At 52.2% G+C, this 25,441-nt stretch overlaps 9 protein-coding genes across 9 annotated transcripts; 5 read left to right on the top strand and 4 right to left on the bottom strand.

The window, feature by feature from the left end:
- The first annotated feature begins 1,240 nt into the window (after positions 1-1,240).
- ACET3X_008227 (uncharacterized protein) lies at positions 1,241-5,348 on the top strand. Its single transcript, XM_069454377.1, has 3 exons — positions 1,241-1,329; positions 1,702-2,204; positions 2,258-5,348. The coding sequence occupies exons 2-3, from the start codon at positions 1,921-1,923 to the stop codon at positions 4,803-4,805; spliced, it is 2,832 nt and encodes a 943-aa protein (XP_069303829.1). The 5' UTR covers positions 1,241-1,329; positions 1,702-1,920; the 3' UTR covers positions 4,806-5,348.
- A 158-nt stretch (positions 5,349-5,506) lies between these two features.
- Positions 5,507-6,695, bottom strand: ACET3X_008226 (uncharacterized protein). Its single transcript, XM_069454376.1, has 2 exons — positions 6,075-6,695; positions 5,507-6,022 (listed from the first exon to the last, which is right to left on the bottom strand). The coding sequence occupies exons 1-2, from the start codon at positions 6,657-6,659 to the stop codon at positions 5,630-5,632; spliced, it is 978 nt and encodes a 325-aa protein (XP_069303828.1). The 5' UTR covers positions 6,660-6,695; the 3' UTR covers positions 5,507-5,629.
- Positions 6,696-7,238: 543 nt separating this feature from the next.
- ACET3X_008225 (uncharacterized protein) lies at positions 7,239-10,343 on the top strand (the record flags this gene model as incomplete). Its single annotated transcript, XM_069454375.1, has 3 exons — positions 7,239-7,823; positions 7,872-8,100; positions 8,152-10,343. The coding sequence occupies 3 exons, from the start codon at positions 7,239-7,241 to the stop codon at positions 10,341-10,343; spliced, it is 3,006 nt and encodes a 1,001-aa protein (XP_069303827.1).
- A 324-nt stretch (positions 10,344-10,667) lies between these two features.
- Positions 10,668-11,004, bottom strand: ACET3X_008224 (uncharacterized protein; the record flags this gene model as incomplete). The annotated part of the gene is made up of 3 exons (XM_069454374.1): positions 10,668-10,729; positions 10,783-10,921; positions 11,002-11,004. The coding sequence occupies 3 exons, from the start codon at positions 11,002-11,004 to the stop codon at positions 10,668-10,670; spliced, it is 204 nt and encodes a 67-aa protein (XP_069303826.1).
- A 532-nt stretch (positions 11,005-11,536) lies between these two features.
- Positions 11,537-12,070, top strand: ACET3X_008223 (uncharacterized protein; the record flags this gene model as incomplete). Its single annotated transcript, XM_069454372.1, has 2 exons — positions 11,537-11,647; positions 11,717-12,070. The coding sequence occupies 2 exons, from the start codon at positions 11,537-11,539 to the stop codon at positions 12,068-12,070; spliced, it is 465 nt and encodes a 154-aa protein (XP_069303825.1).
- A 520-nt stretch (positions 12,071-12,590) lies between these two features.
- On the bottom strand, positions 12,591-14,502 carry ACET3X_008222 (uncharacterized protein; the record flags this gene model as incomplete). Its single annotated transcript, XM_069454371.1, has 3 exons — positions 12,591-12,677; positions 12,730-13,712; positions 13,758-14,502. 3 exons carry the CDS (start codon positions 14,500-14,502, stop codon positions 12,591-12,593), a joined length of 1,815 nt encoding a protein of 604 aa, XP_069303824.1.
- A 1,375-nt stretch (positions 14,503-15,877) lies between these two features.
- Positions 15,878-19,067, bottom strand: ACET3X_008221 (uncharacterized protein; the record flags this gene model as incomplete). The annotated part of the gene is made up of 10 exons (XM_069454370.1): positions 15,878-16,420; positions 16,468-16,557; positions 16,604-16,694; positions 16,744-16,893; positions 16,945-17,152; positions 17,208-17,247; positions 17,298-17,389; positions 17,533-17,694; positions 17,746-18,463; positions 18,510-19,067. 10 exons carry the CDS (start codon positions 19,065-19,067, stop codon positions 15,878-15,880), a joined length of 2,652 nt encoding a protein of 883 aa, XP_069303823.1.
- A 200-nt stretch (positions 19,068-19,267) lies between these two features.
- Positions 19,268-20,934, top strand: ACET3X_008220 (uncharacterized protein). The gene has a single exon (XM_069454369.1). It carries the CDS (start codon positions 19,343-19,345, stop codon positions 20,876-20,878), a length of 1,536 nt encoding a protein of 511 aa, XP_069303822.1. The 5' UTR covers positions 19,268-19,342; the 3' UTR covers positions 20,879-20,934.
- A 642-nt stretch (positions 20,935-21,576) lies between these two features.
- On the top strand, positions 21,577-25,409 carry ACET3X_008219 (uncharacterized protein; the record flags this gene model as incomplete). Its single annotated transcript, XM_069454368.1, has 3 exons — positions 21,577-22,635; positions 22,681-23,056; positions 23,104-25,409. 3 exons carry the CDS (start codon positions 21,577-21,579, stop codon positions 25,407-25,409), a joined length of 3,741 nt encoding a protein of 1,246 aa, XP_069303821.1.
- Positions 25,410-25,441: the final 32 nt, after the last annotated feature.

The following is a 25,441-nucleotide window of genomic DNA, read 5'->3' as shown; positions in this document are numbered from 1 at the left end:
AGCAGCGAGGTTGGTATTGGCTTGCATGCGTGTAGCCACAAGGAGAAATACCTAGTAGCGGCCTGCCCGAGGCAGTGTCTGTGCTCTCATCATGGCAGCATTGGCAAGCCACCGGCAGCCTCCTGAAATCGATCTGGGAGCAAAATCATCCAAAGCAATTTGTGCGCCCAACCACACATTGCGCGAGGCGACCTTGAAGTCTAAACAGGCTTTCTTCTCTTAGCTAGACATTATTAAGACGGGTATCTAGCAAGGGTTGCGACAAGCGCGCCGGGCTTGGGCAATGTTTTCGCACCGGGTCGCGAATATGCAGGCGGCTGCATGTTAGGCACGAGCAAGAAAAGTGCCCGGGCGGCGAAGCGTCTGGCAGAAGTGTCATCTCGGAGTCTCCAGGCTGAATGGAGAAGCACATACCCTGGCTTGCAGCAATCACAAGCAGCGAAGGCCCTGGTGTGGCTCGACTCATAGCCATTCAAGCTTCCACGGTGTGTCTACACAGAGCAGCCGCTAGGCAGATACGGGCTACCCATAATTTTGGCTTGACGGTATCGCGCCGACCGCGGGCATGGACGGTAAGAGTCCGTTATGCTGTGGAGCAGTGTAATACGAAGGGTCTCTTCTGTCCAAGGCCGAAACATCAGGCGCCGCAACGAGGACTTGCAAGAGGGACGATGACGACGTCGGCCTGGCTGCGCGTCAATAACGTCGATCAGTCGTTGTTATCAGGTAGCGAAGAGAGAGCGTGCGTCCCTGGAGAGACCATCGTTGATGATTTCTCTTAGCCCAGCCGTCTAATTTTGGCATGAGGGTCCCGGACATGGATGGTGGTCGGACTAGGAGGCTACACTACTGTACCAATCCTCGACCAGCAGTTTGCGGCCTTTGGGTACAAGCTGTAGGGCATACGTCTGAAGCTGCACGCAACTGTGGCAGCGACGTAGAAGACAGCATAAGCGGTACCAGAGTTGAGTAAGCCATGGACAAATGTCGATGGGCTGTCAAGACTGGATTGTACATGGTAAACCCCAACAAGGCAGCTAATGGCCGTTCGATTTTACGCTATACCCACTGCGGGAGGATGCCATTGGTTCGGTACCTAGGTAGATGCAGGCCCGGCCGAGCGAGAGGGCAGTTGAGTGAAGGTGATCGGACGGCGCACTCCTTACTATGGCTTTGTGCCATCCGTGCGCGCCCTTATACTCGTTCATCGTCCAGCCGTTTTCTCCGCGCGTGCACGCAAACTACATCATCGCTATCTCCGCCGTCTGCAATTAGACATTGTCGCTCGTTGAACAGGTGCTGCTGCTGCTGCTACCCGCCTCGTGTCTGGTAAGTCACACACCCATCCCAACCCACGCCCATGCCGGGCCTCGGAAGGATCCAACGACGCCGCACTCGACATCAGCAAGTGGGCCGGGCGATGCGCTGCAAAAAGGCAGAGGCGGAAGTTGCCACGACAAGACTTCCTGCCACCTGTGTATTGGCAGAGCATCACTCACAGCGCATAATAATATCAACACGCGGCTAGATCGACACGGCCCTGACGTTGAAACGCGGTAATACGAAGTTGCCCATCAACGACTCTCCCGACTCAGCTCTCGCAGCGCCCGCGCCCGCTCACATCATCATCTCTCAACGCCACGACACCAACACGCTGCACCGCCAATTGCACGTAGAGCAGAGCTAATTCTTGACATCTAGACTGTCTCATCCATTCCTTCTCTACTTGTCGCACGTCCGGCTTCTTTGTGACCGCGCCCCCCGATCGCTCTTTCCTTGACCACCACCACCGCCGCGCATCGCACACACGTCTTGGTGTACATGATACTGCCAATAATATCATAATAGGCCGCTCAAGGCATCGGTCGCTGCATCCACCCCAAAAAAACAACCACAACAGCAACGAACAGATTCCGCAACATGGGCAAGCCAGGCCTAGGGATATTCACCGCCCGCCGCAAGTCTCAGGGCAATGCATTCGAGGAGGTCGATATCGCAACAAGTCCCGAGACTGTAACGGCGCCCACTGATTCTGGGGGGTTCCGGGTGCTGAGCAAGACGGAGGTGGAAAAAGCAAAAGAGCAGCGCAAGACTCAGGAAAAAGACAGGTCATCAAAGTTTCCGCGCTTCAGTGGCTTTAGCAGTGCTGGCAACAAGAACCGCAACCAGTCGGTAGACGATGAGTCTCCAGGATCTTCCAAACGGTAAGCTTCGTATCCGCTAGTCATAGCGTCGGCCGGACTGACCCTTTAATTAGCGACAGCAAGTCAAGCAGTGGGACTCAATTTTCCAATTCGAGACCCTACGCCAATGGCCAGCATGGCTCGACCTCTACACTTCCTTCTTCCACAGACACCAGCTCCGACGACAACCTTTTCACAAATATACCCCGACCGACGGTTTCCCACCACAACAGCTCTCCTGCCCCGTCGTCGGTAAGCGCCCTTCGCAAGAACTTACCCTCAGTACCCAAGTCGAGCTCTGGCGTGTCATCATACAAGGATCTGTCAGGGTCAGGGTGGAGTGGCAGAAATCGGGCTATGACCACATCGAGCTACGCGAGCACAGCAGTTCCGCCGAAGCTCGAAGCGGATCTCACCTTCGGCGGCTTTGAAGACGACATGTTCAGTCATCTAAGCCGCAAGGAATCTCCCGAAGTACCACGAGAAGCTGCGGGACGCTCACTCCTTTCGGAAAAGCGCACGTTCCAGGCAGAACCTATTAAGATACCACCACCATCTGGTATCGAAGCGCCGCTGAAGAGTTGGGACAGCCGCAACTCCGCCGACAACCTCATGGCTTCTCCAAACTCCGACAATGACTCGCCGCCCCCACCCCCTCCTCCCCACAAGTACTCCTCATATGCGCCCGTCGCCTCAGAAAGCCCTACCTTCCAGCCGTCGTCTACTTTCGAAGACACCGACGCTCAGTTTGTACGCAAATCATACACAGATCGAAAGTCGTACCGTGAAAGCTCGCCTGAACAACAACCCAACTCTACCTCTTCATCGTCTGCCAACTCCTACCAGACCCCCTATTCTTCCCGATCCGCCACGGCTACGAGCACCACTACCAACACAACACCAAAAGCTTCTCTCGCAACGAGTGCCTCTCCTTACAATAATGCTGAGGAAGATGACTTGTTCGCACCCTCGAAGCCTGCCCCTAAGCCACAAGTCCCGACAGCAAAGAAGTCTGCAGCTCTGCCTTCCAACGGCAACGCTGCACCGACGATTACTACAGCGGACGGGAGGCGTGTGATGTCGCAAGCCGAGTTTCGAGAATACCAAAAGAGACAGATGAACCAACCTCCTCCAGAGGAAAGCTCAGATGACGAAGATTACGAGGATGAGGAGGACGCTATCAAAAGACGCGAGGAAGAGGAACTCATACGGCGTAAGAATCAGCAAATGCACTTTGCCCGCGAGGCTATGCGACGCTCGACTACAGCCCCTGGAGCTCCCACAGATCCGGGAGCAGATCACATGGGATTCCCATCCGAAACATCGTTGAAAGCCGAAGAATGGGAAGATGAGGATGTGCCGCTGGGTATTCTGGCCCAACATGGCTTTCCAAGTCAGACTCGTAACAGGTTTCCCAGCCAGCCAACAAACTCTATGCCCTCGTATATACCCGATCGTCCAGCCTCTGCGGGTGCTTTGAGCCAACGCGGTGTTTCCCAAGCAAATCTGCCGGCCTTCGCGAGACATTTGCCCCAAGACCCGTACAACTCTTTCATTGGAGGAGGTTTGGTTCGGCCGACCAACCGGGAGTCTATGGGCTTCAATGGTTTTGCGCGTGGTCCTGGATCAGTCGCAGGCGGTTCTGTTGCCGGAGACATGGGCATGGGCCCTAGCATGATGTACCAGGATGCTGGTATGTCGCAGCCCTCCCTCGTGGATCAGATCCAGATGCGAGATATGAGCAAGCAGAAGTACATGGGCGGTGCTTCCGCGAAAAAGCCACAGGGTGGGCCTTTCACTGGTGTTCTCGGCCAGCAGATGAACGCGAACGGCCAAATGCAGAGCTCGACGCGCGGTCCGCAAATGCCCATGATGAATGGCATGGGCGGCTTGAACCCCATGATGAACCCCATGATGGGTGGGCAAATGCAGATGCCAATGCCAATGCCGATGCAGGGAATGGGTATGGGTATGGGCATGGGCATGGGCATGGGCATGGGTCAGATGGGGTACCCAATGCAGCAAGGGAACGAGTACATGCAGCAGATGCAACAAATGCAGCAGATGATCGCCATGCAGCAAATGCAGCTGCAGATGATGCAGCAGCAACCCCAACAACAAGACCCAAGGATGTCAATGGCAATGCCTAACAATGGTTACGCGGGTAGTACTATGGGCAGCACAATGGGCGGCGCAGGCTTCCTAAATGTACCAAACGGGCAAAATCGACCAACGTCATTCATGTCGGCCAACGGGAACCAACAACAGCAGCGCTCCATGTCGCTCATGGGCCCGCATCCAGGGTACACTCCCTCCATCGCACCATCCGAGCGTTCTAACATTGGGTTGTCCGCTAGGTACCGTCCCGTCGTCAACCAGTCCGATGCCGTCTCCAATGGAACGTCCATGACGCTTCAAGCCCCGGGCGGCGTTAACCAGACCCGGACGAGCACCATCAAGGGCATTCTGAAGAAGGGCAGTCCAGGACCACAGATGAACGCAGCCCAGACAGACGATGCCGACGAAGATTGGGGCAAGATGGCGGCACGCAAGAACAAATCAAAGGGCAAGGAGAACACCAGCTCAGGCCTGGAAGACCTTACTCGCGGTCTCAACCTCTAGATGTCTTTCACGCACATTCGCAACGCTCATAAGACGCATACGCAAACCTCTTCTCTCATGGCCACAACAAGCGCATTACTTAGAAACGCCGTGACACGGATTTCATTGTTCAAGGGAAAAGAAAGAAGAAACGAGTCCCGATAATTTTTCATTCCCCCACAAATTTTCTTGAAGATGTATGGAAGCGATTTAAGTGGCCCATGGCCGAGATTCTTGTATTTTTTTTTTTGCATCTACCGGCGGCGTTTTCTTGTTTATTTTGGTCAAAACTAAGAGAGTACCATCTGCGTTGTTTGATAAGGGAAAGCATACATGTTGCAAGTTTAGGCGCGCTCATACTTTATTCTTGTTCCTTTCTTCTCGTCTCGGTTACCTTGAACGCTATCTTGCATCGATCGGGAAATATACCCACATTAGGGCATTTGTGGCTTGGGGTAGATTGCAAACGAGCCATCTGTTTTTTGTTTGTTGCATGATAGGGTTCGGTGTTGGGTCTTGTGGTTGACGGTGGAACGGAATGGGCGGCATGGAGATGGGAAGGGCAATGAGAGGATCAGATCCTCTTATAATAATAATATGGATACATATATATACCCTTTACAAACGTCTGCATCACAATCTTCACTCCAACCAATTTGCTCTGCGCATTGCACAAACGTTCTTGATGTTTGCATTATGATGATTGATGATTAATAGGTCACTTGGAATGGTATCTAGCAGCTGTACTGGAACATTTGTCCAGATATGCCTCCATGTGTCTACACCAGAGACGCCCAAAACGCCGCCATGTCATGACCTGCGGTCACTCGCCGTAGATAGAGTCTTTACCGCTCAGCCTTGCCGTCCCTGTCCAGCAGCTCCCGCGCGGCAATAATCTCCGCCTCGTCGTAGCCTTGCCAGGCCTTCTTTCCTGACTTGTATAGTCTTATGATCTCGGCGAGCTTGTTTGTAGCAATCTCTTCTAGCTTCTTGACGGTCTGGGCATTCGGGACGGGGATGTCGTCGTCTTCTTGTGCGCTGCGTTTGGATGTCGAATCGGAGAGTGCGTTGTTGAGCTTTGAGGTGAGGAGCTTGAGGCCGTAGTAGCCACGTAGGTATCCGTCGTTAAGCTCCACGGAGCGGCAGAAGTGCTTTAGTGATAGGGCAAGAGAGCTGAGGCTGGGCGGGTTGTTGGAGGCTGTAGAGAGATAGTGTAGTGTGGCAATGTGTGCGTGTGCCTGGAAGTCGATTAGTGTACATTCATCATGCTCGGGGCAGCGCGGCACTCACACTCCATGCGTTGGGTGTGATGAGCAGGACTTCTTCGGCGCAGTATATCGCTTGCCCCCAAGCTGCCTGGCTTGCATACAGTTCGCTCGCCTCGGCCCATGCCTCGGCATCCGTCGGGCTGTACTGCAGTAGCACTGTGACGGCGGTAATGGCATCGCTAGTCCTGCCCAGCGCCTTGAGCACAGCCACCCTCCGCTTCCTGATACTCATGTTGGTGGGATCGTCGCGGAGGATCTTTTCATAGGCCTCGAAGACCTTTTCCAGATCTGCGTCTGACTTGGACGTGGCCTCGTTGTAGATGCCGCGCAGTGTAATGATGCGCTCGTTGTGGTCGCCGAATCGGGCCTCGAGCCGCTGCAGAATTGACAGAGCGGCATTCTCGTCGCCCGTGCGGAGTGTGGAGAGGAAGAGGTTCTCGTGAATAGTCCATGTCTCGGGCGTCTCGCGCGAGAAGAGGAGGGAGAGGGGCCATGGGAGGCTCGACGTTGGTGTTGTAGCGAGGACGAGAGGGGCCTTTTGTGACAGCGCAAGGGCAGTGGGGGGCGGTATTTGCGCCGGCGGAGAGAGGAGATTGGCTTGTGTCATCTTGGCGATTGTGTGCGTCGAGGACGGGTGTCGAGTGCGTGTCAATGGCGACAGAGTGTCTGGAGCAGCATGTGGAGTTAGGTAAGCCGTTGGGGATGTTGTCCCAAGCTTCCGCCGGCGAAACTAGCGGGCGTTCGGTAGTCTCCACCCCATCTGGAATCGACCAAGTGCACGTCAACCCTGTTGACACTCGTAGCATTTGCTTTCTCTCGAGAGACGAGTGCATACAGCCCGAGTCCAACGTCGCCAAACATCTGCCTGCCCTGCTCCATGACGACCGCATCCCAATGACGATGCCTAGTGGCCCACCACCACCTTCACCCTCACGCCGCCCATCTGCCCCTCCACGCGCGCTTTCGTACCCACACACACGGCTGCGCGACGCTGCCTGAGCGACACCCAACATGTATAGCTCACTCTAGGGCTTTCCGGCCTACATCGCCCAATGACTAACCACCTGGCAGGTTTGAGAAATCCCTCTTCGACCTCATTCGGGGCCTCCGAAACCACAAAGGCAGCGAGCGCGAATACATCGCCGAGAGCATAAAAGAATGTCGCAAGGAAATAAGGACAAACGACATGGACCTCAAGGCCACGGCGCTCATGAAGCTCACGTACCTGGAGATGTTCGGCCACGACATGTCTTGGGCCAGCTTCAACGTCCTCGAAGTCATGTCGAGCTCAAAGTTCAAGCAGAAGCGCACAGGATACTTGGCTGCAGTACAGAGCTTCCGACGAGATACAGAGGTCCTGGTACTCGCAGAAAACCAACTCAAAAAGGACATCATGAGTTCGAGTCCACAATACATCGCGCTCCCACTCGGAGCCATACCGCACGTCATAAACCCGAGCATGGCCAATTCCGTTCTCTCCGACCTGATACCGCGATTGACGCACTCGCATGCAATGGTCCGGAAGAAGACAGTGGTGACGCTCTACCGGCTGGCGCTTGTGTATCCAGAGACGCTACGACCTGCGTGGCCTAAGATCAAGGAGCGCTTGCTAGATGACAACGAGGATGCGAGCGTCACAGCCGCCATCGTAAACGTCGTCTGCGAGCTGGGATGGAGGAGACCTCAAGACTTCCTACCGCTGGCACCGAGATTGTTTGATCTCCTTGTAGAAGGGGGAAATAATTGGATGGCTATCAAGCTCATCAAACTTGTAAGTCTTGAGGTCACACCAAGAAAAGCTGTAGCTAACTAAACGTAGTTTGCAACATTGACTCCATTAGAACCTCGACTTATCAAGAAATTGCTACCTCCGTTGACCAAAATTATGCGGGAGACGTCTGCTATGTCGTTGCTTTATGAATGTATCAGTGGTATCATTCAGGGTGGCATTCTAGAAGCCGTAGAAGGTACCGCAGAAGGCGACGAGGTCGCAAAGCTATGTGTCGGCAAACTACGAGGCATGATGATAATAGAAGGAGATGCAAACCGTAAGCTAATGTACACTGTTCTTCAACGTTCCGCTTCTCATCAATCTGCAGTAAAATATGTCGCATTACTCGCCTTCGAGAAGATCGTCAAATCACATCCATACTTGGTTTCTCAGCAGCAGGATGTCATCCTTGAATGCATCGACGATCCGGACATTTCGATACGAATGCGTGCTTTGGATTTGGTGGTTGGTATGGTCAACCCAGACAATCTTACAGCCATTGTGGGACGATTAATGCGACAGCTTCGGAATGCACCCATTGCGACAGCGGCGAGCAATCCCAGCAACGACCGGGCCAGACTTGCTGGCATAACGCCCTACGGCGATGATGATTCCGACGCAGAAGAGACTCTGCCGCAGCACGAACAGAAATCTGACCAACCGCCGCCACTGCCAGATGATTACCGCATCAGCGTCATCAAGAGAATACTAGACATGTGCTCACGCGACACTTACAGCAACATTAGCGATTTTGAATGGTACATTGACGTCCTTACCCAGCTTGTCAGGGTATCACCCGCAACAAAAGCATCCTCAGTTCTGGAAGAGGAGGAAGAAGTAGAATATTCTGATGACATCGGTGGTGGCATTGGACATGAACTGCAGAATGTTGCTATACGGGTAAAGAGCGTTCGATCGGAAGCCATAGATGCCGCACAGTCGCTCGTACTTATTGATCGAAGAGACCAAATGTTCCCAGCATCCGGCAATGGCGGTCAAGGTGTACTGGAATACGCTGGTTGGCTTGTAGGAGAATACGCCAACTATCTCACTCGTCCAGAACCGGTTATGACGTCCCTGCTACACCCCTCTTCTCTTCAACTACCTTCGAGAACCCTTGCTGTGTACCTACAAGCAATACCCAAGGTCTTCTCTAGCATGGCTGGAAACGATCAGGTGTCATGGACCCCGGAGCGCAAAACACTCATGTCCCTACTCATGGCTCGAATCATCCACTTCCTGGAGCCACTCTCTACGCATCCTAGTCTTGAAGTTCAAGAACGAGCGGTTGAGTACCTCGAGCTTATGCGTCTCGCTGCAGAGGCTGCATCTGGAACTGCTGCTAGCGCGGACCAAGACGCATTTACCGATCCACCCCTGTTACTTACACAAGCTATACCTGCGCTGTTCTCTGGCGCGGAGCTGAATCCAGTCGCTCCTGGTGCTCAACGCAAGGTTCCGTTGCCGGAAGACCTAGACCTCGACACGCCTATCAACCCCAATTTGCAGCATCTGCTCTACACAGCCGACACGGAAGGTTTTGAAACAGAGGAAGATGATGTCTATGCAGCCTACTCGGAGCCGCCAGCGGCATATGCGGAAGCTCCTGCAGTTGCTGCACCGGCTGCAGATCGTCTTGATGCTCCCCACAAGGAACCTACATCATACCAGAACGCAGCCGAGGACGAGTACCTGGACGCCGATATCATTGCGCGTCGGAAAGCAGAGAGGAAAGAACGCTACAAAGACGACCCATTCTATATTGACCCCGAAGCGGACAAAGGCAGCGGGGCAGTCACACCGCTCAGCAGGATTGTCCGTGATGGAAATAGAGAGGACAACGACTTGGATATCGATTCGATTCCGATCATGGAACTCAATCTCGACAGCAAGGGATCATCTTCTGAACATCTACCGCGTTCTCGAAGTCCGCGCAAACCAGTGCGGAGGGTCGATATCATGGGCGATGAGACGCTTGGACCTGCAGCACCAGATGCTTCTGGAGATGAAACTGTTCGGCCGCAGCCAGGAAGAGCAAAGAAGTCATTACTGGATGTAGACAGCTCCGGTCTCGCAGCACTAAGCCTTGATGATGATGGTACATCGAATCGCAAGCTTACACAGCTCGACATTGAAAGGAAAGCTCAAGAGGAGGCTGAAATGAAGAAAGCGCTCCAAGAAGTTGAACGATTACGACTTGAGATGCAGCGAGCAAGCGAGAGATTACACGTCAAAGAAGAGGTCGCTGTCAAGAAGAAGAAGAAGAGAAAGGTTAGAAAGGTTGCTGTGGAAGGAGACGAGCCAGCTGAGGAGACGCCACCACTGGGGGCCGAAGTCGGCGATGAGGAAAAGACAGCGCCTATCAAGAAAAAGAAGAAGAAGAAGGTCAAACCTGAAGGAAATGATGAAGACGTAGCTGAAGGCGCAGCCGAGGGTGGGGCAGAAGGCAAAGTCAAGAAGAAGAAAAAGAAGAGGCGGACTGTTGTCATGGATGAGGGTGCAGATGCGCCTGAGGAGTAGTAGTGTAAGCATGCTGCAGTGTGTGTCTTGGTCTTGAACAATAAGGACTAGGGTCCTCAATACCATGATATCGGCTATTCCAAGCTCTCCCAGTACCGCAATGGTGCCTCCATAACGCCATATGCCCTATGTAATTGACACAAGAAAGTGGTCTCCAGACCCCCTATTCCTCAAGTTCTTCAAACCTTCCCTCCGCCGTCCTTGTCATGGGTGTGCTTCATATGTCCAGCCCTAGAATCTTGATATTGCCAACTCCAAGTCAAGGTCGGTTTTGCATGTGTCCGTTTGATCGGTGATGGAATGTATCACGCTACCCATTCTTTTTTAAAAGAAGAGCCTGAGGACCTCGAATAGAAGACCGCCGACTAGCATGAAAGCAAGAACGACTACAAACACGTCAGTCGCTAGTATGTCAACCAATGGCCATGGGGGGACGTACTGATCCAGAACTTGCTGATGGGGCTCCTCTGAGGTGCCCGCTTCTTCACTACAGGGTCTGTTGACGCGGGCTGGCCCATCTTCTTCTCTTGCGCCTTGGCAAAACGCATGTTTGCCTGGCGTTGTTGTGGTGTTTGCGCCTGCGGACATTGTTAGTATCCCGTGTGTAGTAGGCGACCAGGGGGGGTTTGGTTGCGTGCGTTCCGAGAGGGCGCCGTACCATTTTGACTTTTGTATATGCGAGGTGGATAGAAGGTGTGTTTATGCGGTTCTGAGAGTTAAAGAGCGAATGGCGACCGTGTAGTGTCTTGCAAACGAAGGAAGAGAGAGGGAGAGAACGGAATAAGGGCTCAAGTTGTTTGGTGAACGTGTTCCTTTGGAAAGTGCATCGCGTGGACCGTGCACAGCGCTAGGTACCGGCATTAGCTGGGTGCGCGCGCGGAGATAATGGACGGAGGTTTATACCGTTTCTGGTCTGTCGACTTTCTTGAATTGCCATCGCACCAGTGCTTCTGTAACTCCCCGCTCTACCAACCTTAGCGCAATACCTGGTGTCGCATCGCATGTTGGCCTGACCATCACACTCGTCTTCTCCATTTCATAGACGCTCAGTCTCGCAACCTACCAGTGTCCATTGTACCAGCGACCGAACGCGCTCCAGAAGCGGGGATAAAAGTCGTCATCTTTGCGACAAGATGAACCACATCAGAGCAACACGGACAATATGGAGCAGAAGCGCGACCATACCTAGAAGCATGGGAAGAACATCGCGAAGAACATATGCAGCCGAAACACCAGCGCCACATCCACCGAGTTCGCCGCCAAACCCAAACTCGGCTCCTCCGCCAAAAGAGCCATCGCGAGTAGTACGTCATACTTCCTAGTATCCCGTCAACACCCACCATTGCTCCTCGACACTAACAAACTCGGGACAGGGCGCCTACTACGGCACCTTTGGTTCGCCCCTCTTAAAATGCTTCCTCGGTGCCCTCTTCACATACCAATTGTCGTACTACTTCTGGTACAAACTCGAAGCTATCGAAGAAACACACGACACCAAAGCTGAGATACGCGATTTGCAGGAGGAGCTTCGACAGGCGATAGAGAAGCAGCGTCTCATTGCGCAAGAGAAGTGGGGACAGGCTACCGAAGCGTTTGAGAAGGAAAAGGAGGAGTTTGGGCACGCGGTCGATGCTGTTACTGAGGAGTTCAAAGAAGGTGTGGATGAGGTTGGCAAGGGCACAAGGGCTGTATCGCGGGTTGCCCGGGGTGGCTGGTGGCCTTGGTGAGGGGTCGTTGGTGAGTGGGTACCGGCGTGCTGGGTGAGGTATTTTGAGGTATTTTGGAGTGGCACTTGTACATTACGGTGTGGTTTACGTGTATATCAGTTGGACCGACGATACCCAGGCAGTACCTCATGGATATACTTTGTCCATTCCCAACGCTTTCTCGTCATTCAATCTGCTCTCCTTTGCATGCGCATGAGCTACGTCATCTTCCTATTGTGACATCGTATCAGTCCAGTCTCTGTACTAACCCCCCTGTAGCTTCATCTTCATCGTGGTCCTATTGCCTCGGTTCCCATAATCGCCTGTCTTTCTCCTCTATGCGCACTTGGCTTCGAAGAAGGGAGGCACGTATCCGGCAGGCGTCGTCTCAAACTAGGGCGCTCAGCCACTCGAAGAGCGCCAGATTCATGCCTCTGGAATAAAATCTTTTCCAGAATTCCGTGTAGTGAGATGCTGGCTCGTCTCATCAATAATTTCCATCATGGATGACAACACGGCACTTGTCCACACGCCTATGCCCTCAACCAAAAAACTCGCCAGACACAAGCGACTCCCACGGCTTGCCTGTATCCCAGACACGCTTCATAAGCGTACTGACCTTGGGTACCTAACGCACAGTAATCAGATGAGACCCCACTGTCAATCAGCACATGACTTACATGGTTCAGTCCAAAGCCCTCTACATTCCTCAACCGGTCAATAATCTTCTCTCTCTGCCCTTCATCATGTGCATCGCACCCAGCGGTAAACATTGGGAAAATCAAACAAGCTTCTGCTGTACTTCCCCTCCGAATCTTATACAACAGACCTACAATCTCCCGAACCGCTTGCTGGACTTCGTGGTCCATGGCCGGCTTCCCTAGAACACGACGATACAATTGGATCAATCCGGCCCAATGGTACAGTTCGTTTGTTGCATATATCTCGGTTGCGTCCCATGCACCTTCAGACTCAGTCGAAGTACTGGAGCGGTGGTTACATCCTTTGCGTATGTTACGATCTAGTACTCCATCTTCGAGCGCCCTGCGGATCTTGACTGCTTCTTCGACAACCTCAGGGCCGGGAGTCCAGCCTTCTCTCACATTGCCTTCTTCATCAATGCGCTGGGGTTCGCAGCGCTTCGCTAGTTCGGAAACACGGGCTAGGGATCCTATGCAGCGTATCGTGAAGCCCATCAGACAATCAATTTCAAACTCTTCGTCTGCGGAAGCGTTTTCACTGGACCAGTAGGAGGAGCCAAGGGGCGTGTCGTTCTTGTTTCCACTCAACGAGCCGAGAACATCGAGGTATGCGAACCACCGGGAAAGGAAGTGGGCCACACGATCATGTTGAGCCATCCCCTTCGGCCCACCGCGCTGGATGATCATTTGGCGTGCCATTGTTAGATGATTTTGCCAGGATATGGGTACTTCGAATGTACCCGAGCAGATAATCTCCAAACTTGCCATCATTATGACTGCCGCCAGAGTGCTGTCTGATATAGCTTTTGGGTCATCGCTGAGCGCTTCACGCAGTTTAGGGAACACATCTTGTACCCAGACTGCAATGCGATTTGAAGGTTCCGGATGGTTAAGCATACGTGCACGATGCGCTGCGCTGTATGCGAGGAGAAGGTTCATTATATTCTCGTCTTTTACAGCCACTGCTGACGTTAGTGGTGACCTTTTGGGAATCGCTGCAGACTTACTCTCTGGTAGGATTTCGCGAAATGGGTTTCGCTCGCAGTCATGATTTACAAGGACACGCGCTGTGTGGTTGATAAAGTGATGAAAGTACAAGAGATTCATCTGATTCTCCATAAGCAAAGGCGGTAGCGGCTCAAGAGACTTTGGAATCCTGATCGGAACCGGTTTCGCGTAGTATCCTCCGCTTTCGAAAGCCATATCTTTGCCATAGGATTCTGCACTACCATAAGGTGTGTCTTCACCAAAGCCCATCGTATCACTTTGTGGGCTGAATATAGCAATAGCCGAATAGTCGTTATTACTCGGAGTATCGATGTCAGGGAGTCCCAGGTCATAACCCCAGGTTGTGAAAGCAGAATCAGCAATTGGATACTGTCGACCCCGCTCAGCCTCTACACTGGATGAAACTGGCCTCTTCTTTGGAAGATCGTTGATCAGAGATTGAACAGACACACGACGTATATCGGGCGGTGACTGTGCGGAGTTTTGTGGTGTCAATGACGCTTGCACAACGGTCCCTTCCGAGCCGACTGATAACGGTGTCAGAGGCAAAGTTGGATAAGGGCTGTAAGGTAATGGCGAGCCCATGTCCAGTTCTGCAGAAAAATCATACTTCTGGCGTTTGCTCATTGGGTCTACTGAACCTGGGAGTGGTGGTGGCATCGCAGTGTCAACAGAAGTAAGACCAACATCCTTGGTGTTGGTAGCATCCGAAATGGATGAGAAATTCGACTGCGCGTCGACCATACTTTGAAATTGTGCGTGAGTATAGGGCGTAGACGCTGGTATATCGCTTCGGAAATAAAGGCCTCCGTCTACAGCCTCATTGCGATTGGGAGCTTGCGGCATATTTCGCGTCAGGCCTGGATCAATAGCTTGTGTCGATGACCTAGGCGGGGAGAATTGGGACCTTGATCGCGCATGGTGTGGCCTTATGGAAGTCTCGGGATTAGACGAGAAAATACTATCTTCAAATGTGAAGGTCGATTCATACGGACTGCCGGACGCTGCGCTCGAAGCAACGGACCCGGTACCTCTTCTGTCTTTCTTTGAGCGACCTCCCCAATTCAGTCGGATGTTGTAATCGCATATTTCCCCTTGGCGTTCGCAGTTGGTACATTGTGGTTTCTCTTCGCCACTATAGGTACCTGTTAACAGTGCATCACGAGGCATCGAAACAATGTGGTTTACCATTTTACCTTGCGAGCTTTACATGGCCTGTGTTAAGTGAGCACAAATGAGCAATTTCTAAAGGTCTGGGGTACTACCAGCAGCCGTTCCGCGATCTTTTTTTCGGCTCAACACCGGGTTTCTTTGGTCGAGGCATGGCGCTGTCGGCTGGTTGATAACACAAAGATAGTGCAGATGACGACTATAACTAACGTTCTAACAGGTCTGCGTGTACCGTTAATTCAATGCCATATGAAGCCGACTCGGTAGGCTGAGGCCGGCCTTCGGTTGATGACGAGCAGCAGTGCACCCGAGTTCCGGATGCTAGGATAGGTACTGGACCGGTTGTGCCGCATGCATACACCTAGCGCGCTTTGACAAGCAACGACATCGCTGATGTGATGAAGGTATGTATATAATCGCTTATCTCGCATAGCGAGGTTCAAATGTAGGTTTTCCGTTCCGAATGGAGAATGAGGAGGAAGTAGGAACGATAAGGTCCCCCGCACTTAGCAGCACGCTCCAATCGCAACCTTGAAACCACAATGCCTTATGCCAAGTGGGGCGGGACGATATCGGCAAGACTGAATCTGAACCAACTTTTGCCATACCGCTAGGATTTTCGTAGTTGGAATAACAACCAATGGCTTTAGCTTTCTGGCGCGTTGCCGAGTTCTATAGCGGAAATATTTTCGGTTGCTGCCTAACGGAGAGCTTGAATATTTACCAGCCATCAGCACAGTCGCTCAAGCACAACCGATTATCTCAGTTCCTCGAAGAATGCACGGAAGAGAGAAAAGCGCGCCGCAATCGATCCACAAATCTGAGCGCATATTGCGACAAGCTACTAATTGTTGACATACTAGATGGATCATCCGCGATGCGTTCAATATCAATGTTTCTTGATGTTCATATATATTGTACAGCTTGTAGACGCGAACAAGTTCCCCTGCTAGAGTTCGTTGCTAGAGACTGCTCTTAAGGTAGAGGCTTCGGACATGGCCTGGATGGTAGAATCGGATTGTGTAGGGTTCACATGCGAGTCGATCGTAATGACAGATGGACTGGCGTATGTGTCAGGTCGGTCCTCTTCGTTCTCATCGCTGCTACCCATCCTTTCTTCATCTTCATCCTCACTTCCCTGGATTGTGCTTGTAGCTTCGGCTTCGAGGGCAGTCATCCGGTTGACAAACTCATTCTGCAGTTCTTTGAGCCAAGCAGTAAGAACCTCGCCCTCTAATACACCTGTATATGCTTGGACGAGGTGTTCTTTGAGGTTTAGGACGAGTTTGCGTCGCTTTTCTCTGAGCACTGTTTCGGATGCTTTCTTCTTTTGCAGCACATGTCGCTCGACCTTCTGCGCAACCAGAGTGGCATGCTCCACAAGCCCAGGTGGAAGTGGGACGATGCGGGCAAGCGTTAGACCATAATGTGCCTCCTGTACGACCCCCTGAGTTGTTTTATAAAGCATTGTCATGCTATGTGCGTCTTCCATCTGAAGGAGTGAGTAGTTTGATCTGGAGAGGAAAGAAACAATCTCACCTCTACTGCCAAATGCAGATTCTGGGCTCCAGCGCGATCACCCATGATGATGGCAAGGTCTTTGAAGTGAGTCGCAAACCAGACCAGAGCCTATTGGCACATTAGCGAAATGCAGAAGCAGAACAGGCATGCGTACACGGCTCGAAACAAGGGCTTCTGCGATGGCTAAGGCGATAGCTAAGCCATCCCTAGTGCTGGTACCACGACCCAATTCATCGATCAAAACCCTTCGTATTGTCAGTACTGTCGGTAAGCAAACGGGCCCTAGTCACTCACAAGCTACGCCGGTCAACATTACGCAGAATGAAAGCGATCTCTTTCATCTCCGCGGCAAATGTAGATACATTAGTTTCAATGCTATCATCCATGCCCAATCTGGCAAACAACTGGTGCAGGATGGGAAATGAGCCATAATTGGCAGGGACGCTAGATCCGGTTAGCATTAGAGACATAACATGAGATCCGAAGTGTGCGTACTAAGAGCCGATCTGAGCCATGATGGTCATTAAAGCGACGGATCTTATGTAGGTGCTCTTTCCGCTCATATTGCAACCGGTGACTATCTGAAACCTCGTCTGTTGCGTGGCGTAAACATCGTTCGGAACGAATTTATTCTGCATGATCTTCTCCTTGATCGGGTGTCGTCCCGCCTCGATAGCCAGCGTATCAGTAAGTTGTGGCTGGGCTGAGAATATATTAGCATAATGTGCATCAAGAACTACAGATGTGAGGTGGGGTACTATATTTGTTTACTGTAACCAAATGTGCGAAGGCCGCAACCTGTTACTTATGAGCTTGGTCGACACCATAGATTGCTAAATCGTACATACCATATCTAGCATCGCTACTGCTTCGCAGATCTTGAACATGATGGACATGTGACTGCGGACCTTGTCAACAAGAGCCTCAACCGCTTCGTCGCCTAGTGGCTATCAGTATTCACATGATGTGGTGTTCGTAGCTTTAGCCGTACTCATGAGGATGACTTCTTGGTGCGAAACAGCAATCTTTGGGCAGTTAGTAAAACTCAGGTCGTCTGTACATGACCACGTGCTTTCTGGTTACGCTTCATGAGCTCTAGTGTCTGGCACTCGATGTTCTTCTTGCGACGGATTACGTTGATGAATATCGGTGGTAGCACTTTGCCTTCCAACTCGGATGATGCAATTTTTATGTAGAACTGACGTGCTGTGTCATATTTGAGGTCGAGTCGGATATCGTGCTCCTCTTCTTCAAGTCAGCGAGTTCGTTTGCCCTGAATAACAGACGGTATCTCACGACTAAGCTCGGTTGAGTGTTGATACGCATCTTCAGTGGCTTCCTTGTAAGTAGTACGCGCAACGTCAAGTAGACCATTGACCCCTGATTTTACGGCATATGTCCGCTGATTCCTCAGTTCGAGAGGTTGCCTTGCATACGTGGTGTCTTCGTTAATGACGTGATCGATAAGCTCTTGTACAGGCGCGGTGTTCTCTGGTGCACAAATCTCGCGAATGTTATTCAGCATTACAGACCCAGTTCCAGTAAGGGCTTCAAAGACAGGGCGTACGGAGTCTAGGAACTGCTTGAGCATGATGATGTGGTTGATAGACTGTTCAGTTGTCTGAAGAGTTGGCTTGCTCGGTGTGACGATTAGTGCAGTCAGTATGCGGTCAGCATCGAGAAAGTTTCGCAGTGCTGCCTGGGTAGCAAAGAACAACTCTTCCTTTGTTGTCATGTCATTTACTGCAGCGTATCGCGTGTTCAGTACTTCTGGATCAGTAAGTGGTTGTAGAATGTTGCTTCGGAGAAGCCGTGCGCCCATGGGTGTCGACGTTTCGTTAAGAAGGCCAAACAAACAATCTTTGGACTTCGGGTCACGCAGATTCTGGACCAGTTCGAGCGAGTAGATGGTCGACACATCGATCATCATCGATCCTTCTGACGGCTCATACCTCATCCGGAGCGAATGAAGGGAGAAGGCCATACCCATACCCAGATCAATATACTTGAGCGCCTGGAAAATCAGTCATAGCATGCGCCGAGAAATGCGACGAACTCACTGCTGCCATGCAGCACACCGCATAGTAGTTGCCAGTGACGGAGACCTTGATAGCTTCAACATCCTCTTTGAAAGCCAGGGATTGAATGTACTCGTATCCAGTCGACTCGGCCCAATAGCGTCGATCAAGGAGAGTCAGCTTGCTGCCAATATCCTCAAGGTTTTCTTCAATAATGGAGAAGAGCTTCGACCTAGGACTCGCGGCAGTAGAGACGATCAGAATCTCGGAAGGGCCATAGACCTTCAATTTATGAACAGTTCGGACGAAAGTCTGGCTGTCGCAGATTTGACAAAGTACTGCCTCTGCTGTGTCGAGGTTCACGAAGGCCAGGCCAACAGTAGGTGAGATACCCCGAGACTCAGCAACGGCACAGACAACATTCTGAGCCTCGATCCTGGCGATAGTAGAGGCGCCAGTCCTTGGTCGCGCAGTCGGGGGCCTACCTGTGTTCCTGCGGGTACCTGGACGGGACGTAGTAGTCGTATTATAGCCACCATATCCATAGGTCGTAGACGTAGAGGTGCTCTGTGAAGTTGGAGGCCTTGAACGGTGGAACATGGTTGTTAGTGCTGTGAGATTAGCCGTTGAGCATTTGTGTGAATCATGAGCTTCAGTGACTGAAAGGTATCATCGGCACAGTTGAGACGAAAGGCAGACGCGTCGCCCTAAGGAAAACAGCTTAGCGCGCCGCCCCACTTCTACTAGCGCGTCTACTATCGATAACACCTAGAAATTATTTTCCCAATCCCATAGCAGTGGGGGCATCTGAAGTAGAAGACAGCTTCAACAAATTGCTTATTAACTTTGGGTGCGTGCTGCAAAATATCTAAAAGATGGCGACCCAGTACCCGCCCCCTTCAAAACGTCAGAAGCGGGAGCAAGCCGAAATTGCACGCCAACAACAAGACATTGACACTACGATACCCGATGGCACTGTACGAGTGCGCTTCGTCGACCAAGCCACGGGCGAGAGTGGCAGCCTCCCAGTGCTCACTGTACCGCTGTCGCAAGCGTCGACCAAGAACCTTGAGCTCTTGCTCAACAATCTGAAAGACCAGGCCGACGACCAGATACCGTACCGCTTCTTTCCCGATGGCGCGACTGAGGCGCTCGCCGACAAGGACGATTTATACAACGCATTGGTGAAGCCTGGCAAGGCGTCAGCGGAAAACGAGATAGTGCTTCAATATGCGCCGCAAGCAGTCTTTCGAGTCAAGGCTGTTTCACGTTGCTCAGCAGCAGTTTCAGGCCACGGTGACAACATTCTGACCGTCAACTTCTCGCCAGTTAGCTCGAGCAGGATGGCGAGTGGTAGCGGAGACAAGACGGTGCGGGTATGGGACTGTGACACGGGAACACCAGTACATACGATGAAAGGGCATACAAGATGGGTCCTAGCAGTCAGCTACTCCCCCGACGGCTCCCTGCTCGCTTCCGGTGGCTACGACAACGAAGTGCGGATATGGGACCCAAGCACTGGCAAGCAGATTGGACCTGCTCTCAAAGGACACACCAGCTTCATCACGTCACTCTCTTGGGAACCCTACCACCTACAAGAGGCTGGTCGGCCACGAGTCGCATCCTCGTCAAAAGACGGCACAGTAAGAGTGTGGGATGCCGTGGGCGGCCGGATCGATTATGCCTTGTCCGGCCACAAGGGTAGTGTGACATGCGTCAAGTGGGGTGGTACTGGACGGATATACACTTCGTCTCACGATAAGACCATCAAGGTCTGGGATGCAGCGAAGGGCACGCTTGTCGACACACTTTCAGGACACGCGCATTGGGTCAATCATCTTGCACTCTCAACAGACTTTGTCCTGCGCACATCGTATCACGACCATACACGCAAGGTACCTTCTAGTCCTGAAGAGAAGCTCGCCAAAGCCAAGGCGCGCTTTGAGAAGGCTGCTACCATCAATGGCGAAATAGTAGAACGCTTAGCGACAGCTTCAGAGGACTGTACAATCATATTGTGGACGCCTCTGACCAGCAAGAAGCCAGTCACAAGGATGACAGGCCACCAGAAGCAGATCAACCAAGTCACCTTCTCACCAGACGGTGCCCTCCTAGCGTCGGCGGCATGGGACAACCACGTCAAATTATGGTCAGCACGAGACGGAAAGTTCCTCAACACGCTGAGGGCACACGTCGGCCCAGTATACATGACCTGCTTCTCTGCCGACAGCCGACTATTAGCAAGCTGCAGCAAGGATACGACGCTGAAGGTGTGGGACATGAGGACTGGTAAACTAAAGGAGGATCTGCCTGGGCACAAGGACCAGGTGTTTGCGTTGGATTGGAGTCCAGATGGTGAAAGGGTGGGAAGTGGCGGTGCCGACAAGCAAGTGCGAATATGGAGCAATTGATTGGGACCCGATCAAAGTAGCATGGTAGAAGCTGAAATGATACCCCCTGGTGCGAGTACGTTGCATCCCTGCCCTTGATGTTCTCTAGCGGTTGCGCCATTGAACGTTGACCCGGGACTAAGCGTGAGCTTTGGTGTCTGTTATTCCTGGAACTGGGACTTGGAACATGCCCGAGAGAACGCTACAAGTTGGAAGCGAGGCTCGAAGCGGTGGCTGATGTGGTGGGTCGATCGCCCGGATATCGGCATCCCCGCAATTATAATGCCAAGCCGTCAAAAGCTGCCACTCATAGTGGTCTGACGAACGCACAACTGCTGGCACACACGACGTCATCGCAGGAAAGCATTCGATCATGCACGGGGCCTGCTCTTCATCACGGATCTTCGGCTCTGCAGCTGCCCAAATGATACGCGTCCAGCGTGCCAAGTGGAGCTTCACGGACAGGCTATGCGCCATTCCCTTGCTTGTACCTACGTCAATCGCGAATAGAACAGAACATTCCCTGTCTTTGCGCTTTCCCTGTCTCCTTCCTATGCGACAGGTTTCACGAAGCTTCCCACTGCTCACCATCTCTCACGACTAATGAATTCACGACGTTACCCCGCCACCACCAACAACAACCACTAATTGCATAGGTCAGCCCTCGCTACGAACGACCTTTACCAACACCGACGCAAGCCACTGCCCACTGCTCTATCATGTCCGGCGTCGAGGACGTGGACGCCCAGCGTAAGGGCTACCGACGGCCGCACAACGCGCACAATCCGATACCCACAGTCCAGAAATACCGTGAAGAGAAGCAGCGTAGAGCAGACGAGTACGGCCATGCAGATGGCGCGAGTAACGAACCAAGCACACGAGACCGACTTGGGGACGCCGTCAATGTCTTCAGGCATGGTAGAGACGTGGAGCTGGACAACGATGGCAACGGACCGTATCAAGCCAGGAACAAGAACATTGAGCAAGACGAGCAGATTGCAGACGACCATGCTGGAAAGGACACACCAGAGCAGAAGGATCAAAATCTGGCGAAAGACCAGGACGACGAAGATGGGCTGCAGGACACAACAGAGGACGGCATGGTCTCATCAGACCCCAAGCAGGCCCGGAAGGATATGAAGAAGTTCAAAGCTGATGGTGCAGATCGCGAGATCACGGATCCCATCACCCATCTGCCTGTCCGAATTCACGACTACACAGACCGAGAGCTAAAGAGCACTGCAAAGAACCCACCACCCGTAGGGTCAGATCCACGCACAATGACCGGCAAAGAAGCCATCGACAAGAGCGACGAGCATCTCAAAGATGAGTGGCAGGAATCACAGGATTCGCATATCGGTATGCAGGCATTGTTCCCACCTCCGTCCTTTGACAGGACTCGAGGCGAAATAACCACTGTCTATATGCAGGCTGTAACTGTTGGTGTGGGAGCAGCTACGATCAGCTTGATGTTGGTGAACACACTGTTCTGGCCTACGCGCCACGCGACAGGCTGGGGAAGACAGTTGTGGAAGGCCGCGGAACTCAGCACTATGGCAGTCGTCTCCGCGGCCATCATACTCTTCATGCGACAGTGGTCAGAGAACAAGATTAAAAACGTGTGGGATGCTGAGGTCTGGCAGGCAGAACGGCAAAGGGGCCAAAGATTGGCCAAGACTCAAACAGCTGAAAGTACGCAGTGGTTGAACTCGTTGTTTGCGTCCATATGGCCGTTGATCAACCCGGATCTGTTTACTAGCATTTCAGACACACTCGAGGTACGGACATGACAGCACACTCAGTATACAAACTAACTTCTGCAGGATGTCATGCAAGCCTCTCTCCCGAGTATGGTCCGCATGGTCGCCGTCGAGGATCTTGGTCAAGGTAGTGAGGCCCTCCGCATCCTTGGTGTTCGATGGCTGCCTACCGGTGGAGCTGCCAGGTCTGTGGGCTCCGACGGAAATTTGAAATCTCCTGACCAGGAGAAGGGCGACCGTACTGTCGAGAGTAGCGATAATGACGGTGACGGCCAGGAGGATCAACCAGAACAGGACACAATGGAGGCTGAAGACGGAGACTTTGTAAACGTGGAACTTGCCTTCGCATACAGGCCTTCAACAGGAAAAGGTATCAAGTCACGCGCCAAACATGCTCATTTATTGTTGGCATTTTACATGCCAGGTAATATCAAGATACGTAAGTCTTGCGTTCCCCAATAACACTCGTTTGCTTACACAGCCTAGCTGTCTGGGTCGACCTAGCGGGTGTAGTTGGCGTTATGCGTTTCCGTCTGCAGCTTTGCCCTGATCCTCCATTCTTTTCGGTTTGCACCATGGCCTTTATGGGCCAGCCTAAAGTCACGCTATCTTGTGTGCCACTTATCAAGAAAGGGCCCAATCTCATGGATGTGCCTCTCATCTCAAGCTTCGTGCAGTCATCTATGGACGCAGCACTGGCCGAGTATGTCGCGCCTAAATCTCTTACCTTGAACCTCAAAGATATGATGATGGGCGACGATTTCAAGAAGGATACAGTCGTACAGGGTGTTATCATGGTGCGTATCAAATATGCCTTCGACTTCAAAGAGGGCGATACCAAGATCGGTCCTTTCGGCGGTTCGGCAGACCCTTATGTGAGCGTGGGATGGGCCAAATTTGGAAAGCCGCTTTGGTCGACGCGTGTTCTCCAGCAGAACATGAATCCCCATTGGGACGAACACTGCTTTATCTGTGTCACTTTCGACCAGTTGAATGTAGATGAAAAACTAAGGCTACAGTTGTGGGATTCCGACCGTTCCACTGCCGACGATGACCTGGGACGCATAGAGGTGGATCTCAAAGAGCTGATGAAGAGCGATGAGACGAACGGAAAGATGCACGATCGCGAAGACGGTTTCCGAGCACTCAAGAGCGGAAATGACATGCCTGGAAAGCTGAGCTGGAGCTTGGGTTACTTCTCAAAGACCAGAATCACCGACGATCAGCTTGCTATGCAAGATGAGGACCCCGATGTTAAGAACATAGACCAGTTGAAGAAGAAGATGTACCAGGAGGCAGAAAATAAACTTCGGGAGGCAAGTGAGGATCATCGAACCGAAGTGGAACAGCAAAAGTCCGAAGAGTTCAAGGGCCGCCAAGATCAGCTCATTATTGCGTCCCCACCCTCCGAAGACTATCCATCAGGAATCCTCAGTATCCAGATCCACCAGATCACCGGCTTGGAACTAGAGACACTGAACAAACAGAAAGACTCTGCGAACGCAGAGGCAACTGATGAAGAGGAGGAAGGCGACAGTCTACCCTCAGCATATTGCACCATCATTCTCAACCACAAGAAAATCTTCAAAACACGTACTAAGCCGAAGAACTCGAAGCCGTTCTTCAACGCTGGCTGCGAGCGCTTCATTCGAGATGTTCGCAACACCGAAGTACACATTGCCGTTCGTGATGCTCGTATGCACGAGGACGACGCCTTGCTTGGTATTGTCTACCTGCCTTTGGAAAGAGTGTTCCAGAAGCGCAGTCAAATCAACAGCATATTTCCTCTTGCTGGAGGTGTAGGATATGGCCGTATAAGAGTCTCCATGGTCTTCCGAAGTGTGCAGGTGCAACTACCAAGAAACATGCTTGGTTGGGACTACGGAACTGTGGATATCAAACCCGCTGTAAAGGCTATTGATGTCCCGGAGGACCTAAAGCCTCTCCGACTCAAGGTCCGCACGCCACTGGCACGCGCAAAGCTACACTCGCGAGGACGAAATGGTAAGGTCCGCTCCGAAGATGGACAGACTATTTGGACTTCGAGGAAAGATAAATGCATTCGCCTCCCTGTACGGGCCCGCTACTGTACGCCACTCGTTTTCGAGTTCAGACAAGATGCTACTTTCAGAGACCACACCCCGGGTTTTGGCATCCTCTGGCTCAAGGATATCCCCGACAACGAGGAACAGACAGTCCGCGTCACTATTTGGAAAGGCGATTTGGAGCGCGCAGAGAATAATGTGCTTGATTCGTATGGCGAGAGGCTGGGCGAGATCGAAGTAACATTGACGTTTTGGTCTGGCTTATCAGGATACCATGAGAAGCTTGCAAAGGGCGACAAGCATATCTCCAATGTCATGGAGGTTCTTGATGTTACCAATGACCAGGAGTGGACCGATTGGGACGATTCAGATGGCTCCGATAAGCCCGGTATCAACGACAACAAGGAAACCGACAACGACAGCTCATCCTCGGACAGCTCGGATTCGGAAGACGATGATGAAGATGAAACCGGTAGCAAGAGGTTCGTTCCAGACTTTCTGCAAGACGGCGGCAAGAAGATTGACTCGAAGCTGAGCATGGAGGGCAAGAGTGGACCTATTAGCAAGATGAAAGACTACAAGGAGAATGCGCACCATCTACATCGCAAGAATAGGGGCGTGATGCAGTGGAAGGGCCCACGGACATTGGCTTGGATGAAGCATGTCGGCGACCGTGGAAAGAAGAAGGTAGGGAACATGTTCCATCACCATGAGAGGAGTGGAGACGGCGTTGAGACAGAGGCTTAAGACCATGCTCTTGTTACATAGCGTGTGCGTCC

The sequence above is a fragment of the Alternaria dauci genome, chromosome 8 (assembly GCF_042100115.1).
Source record: "Alternaria dauci strain A2016 chromosome 8, whole genome shotgun sequence".
In the NCBI taxonomy this organism is placed as follows: Eukaryota; Fungi; Ascomycota; class Dothideomycetes; order Pleosporales; family Pleosporaceae; genus Alternaria; species Alternaria dauci.
The sequence above is the reverse complement of the archived record's forward strand: the minus strand, read 5'-3'. Positions and strand labels throughout refer to the sequence as shown.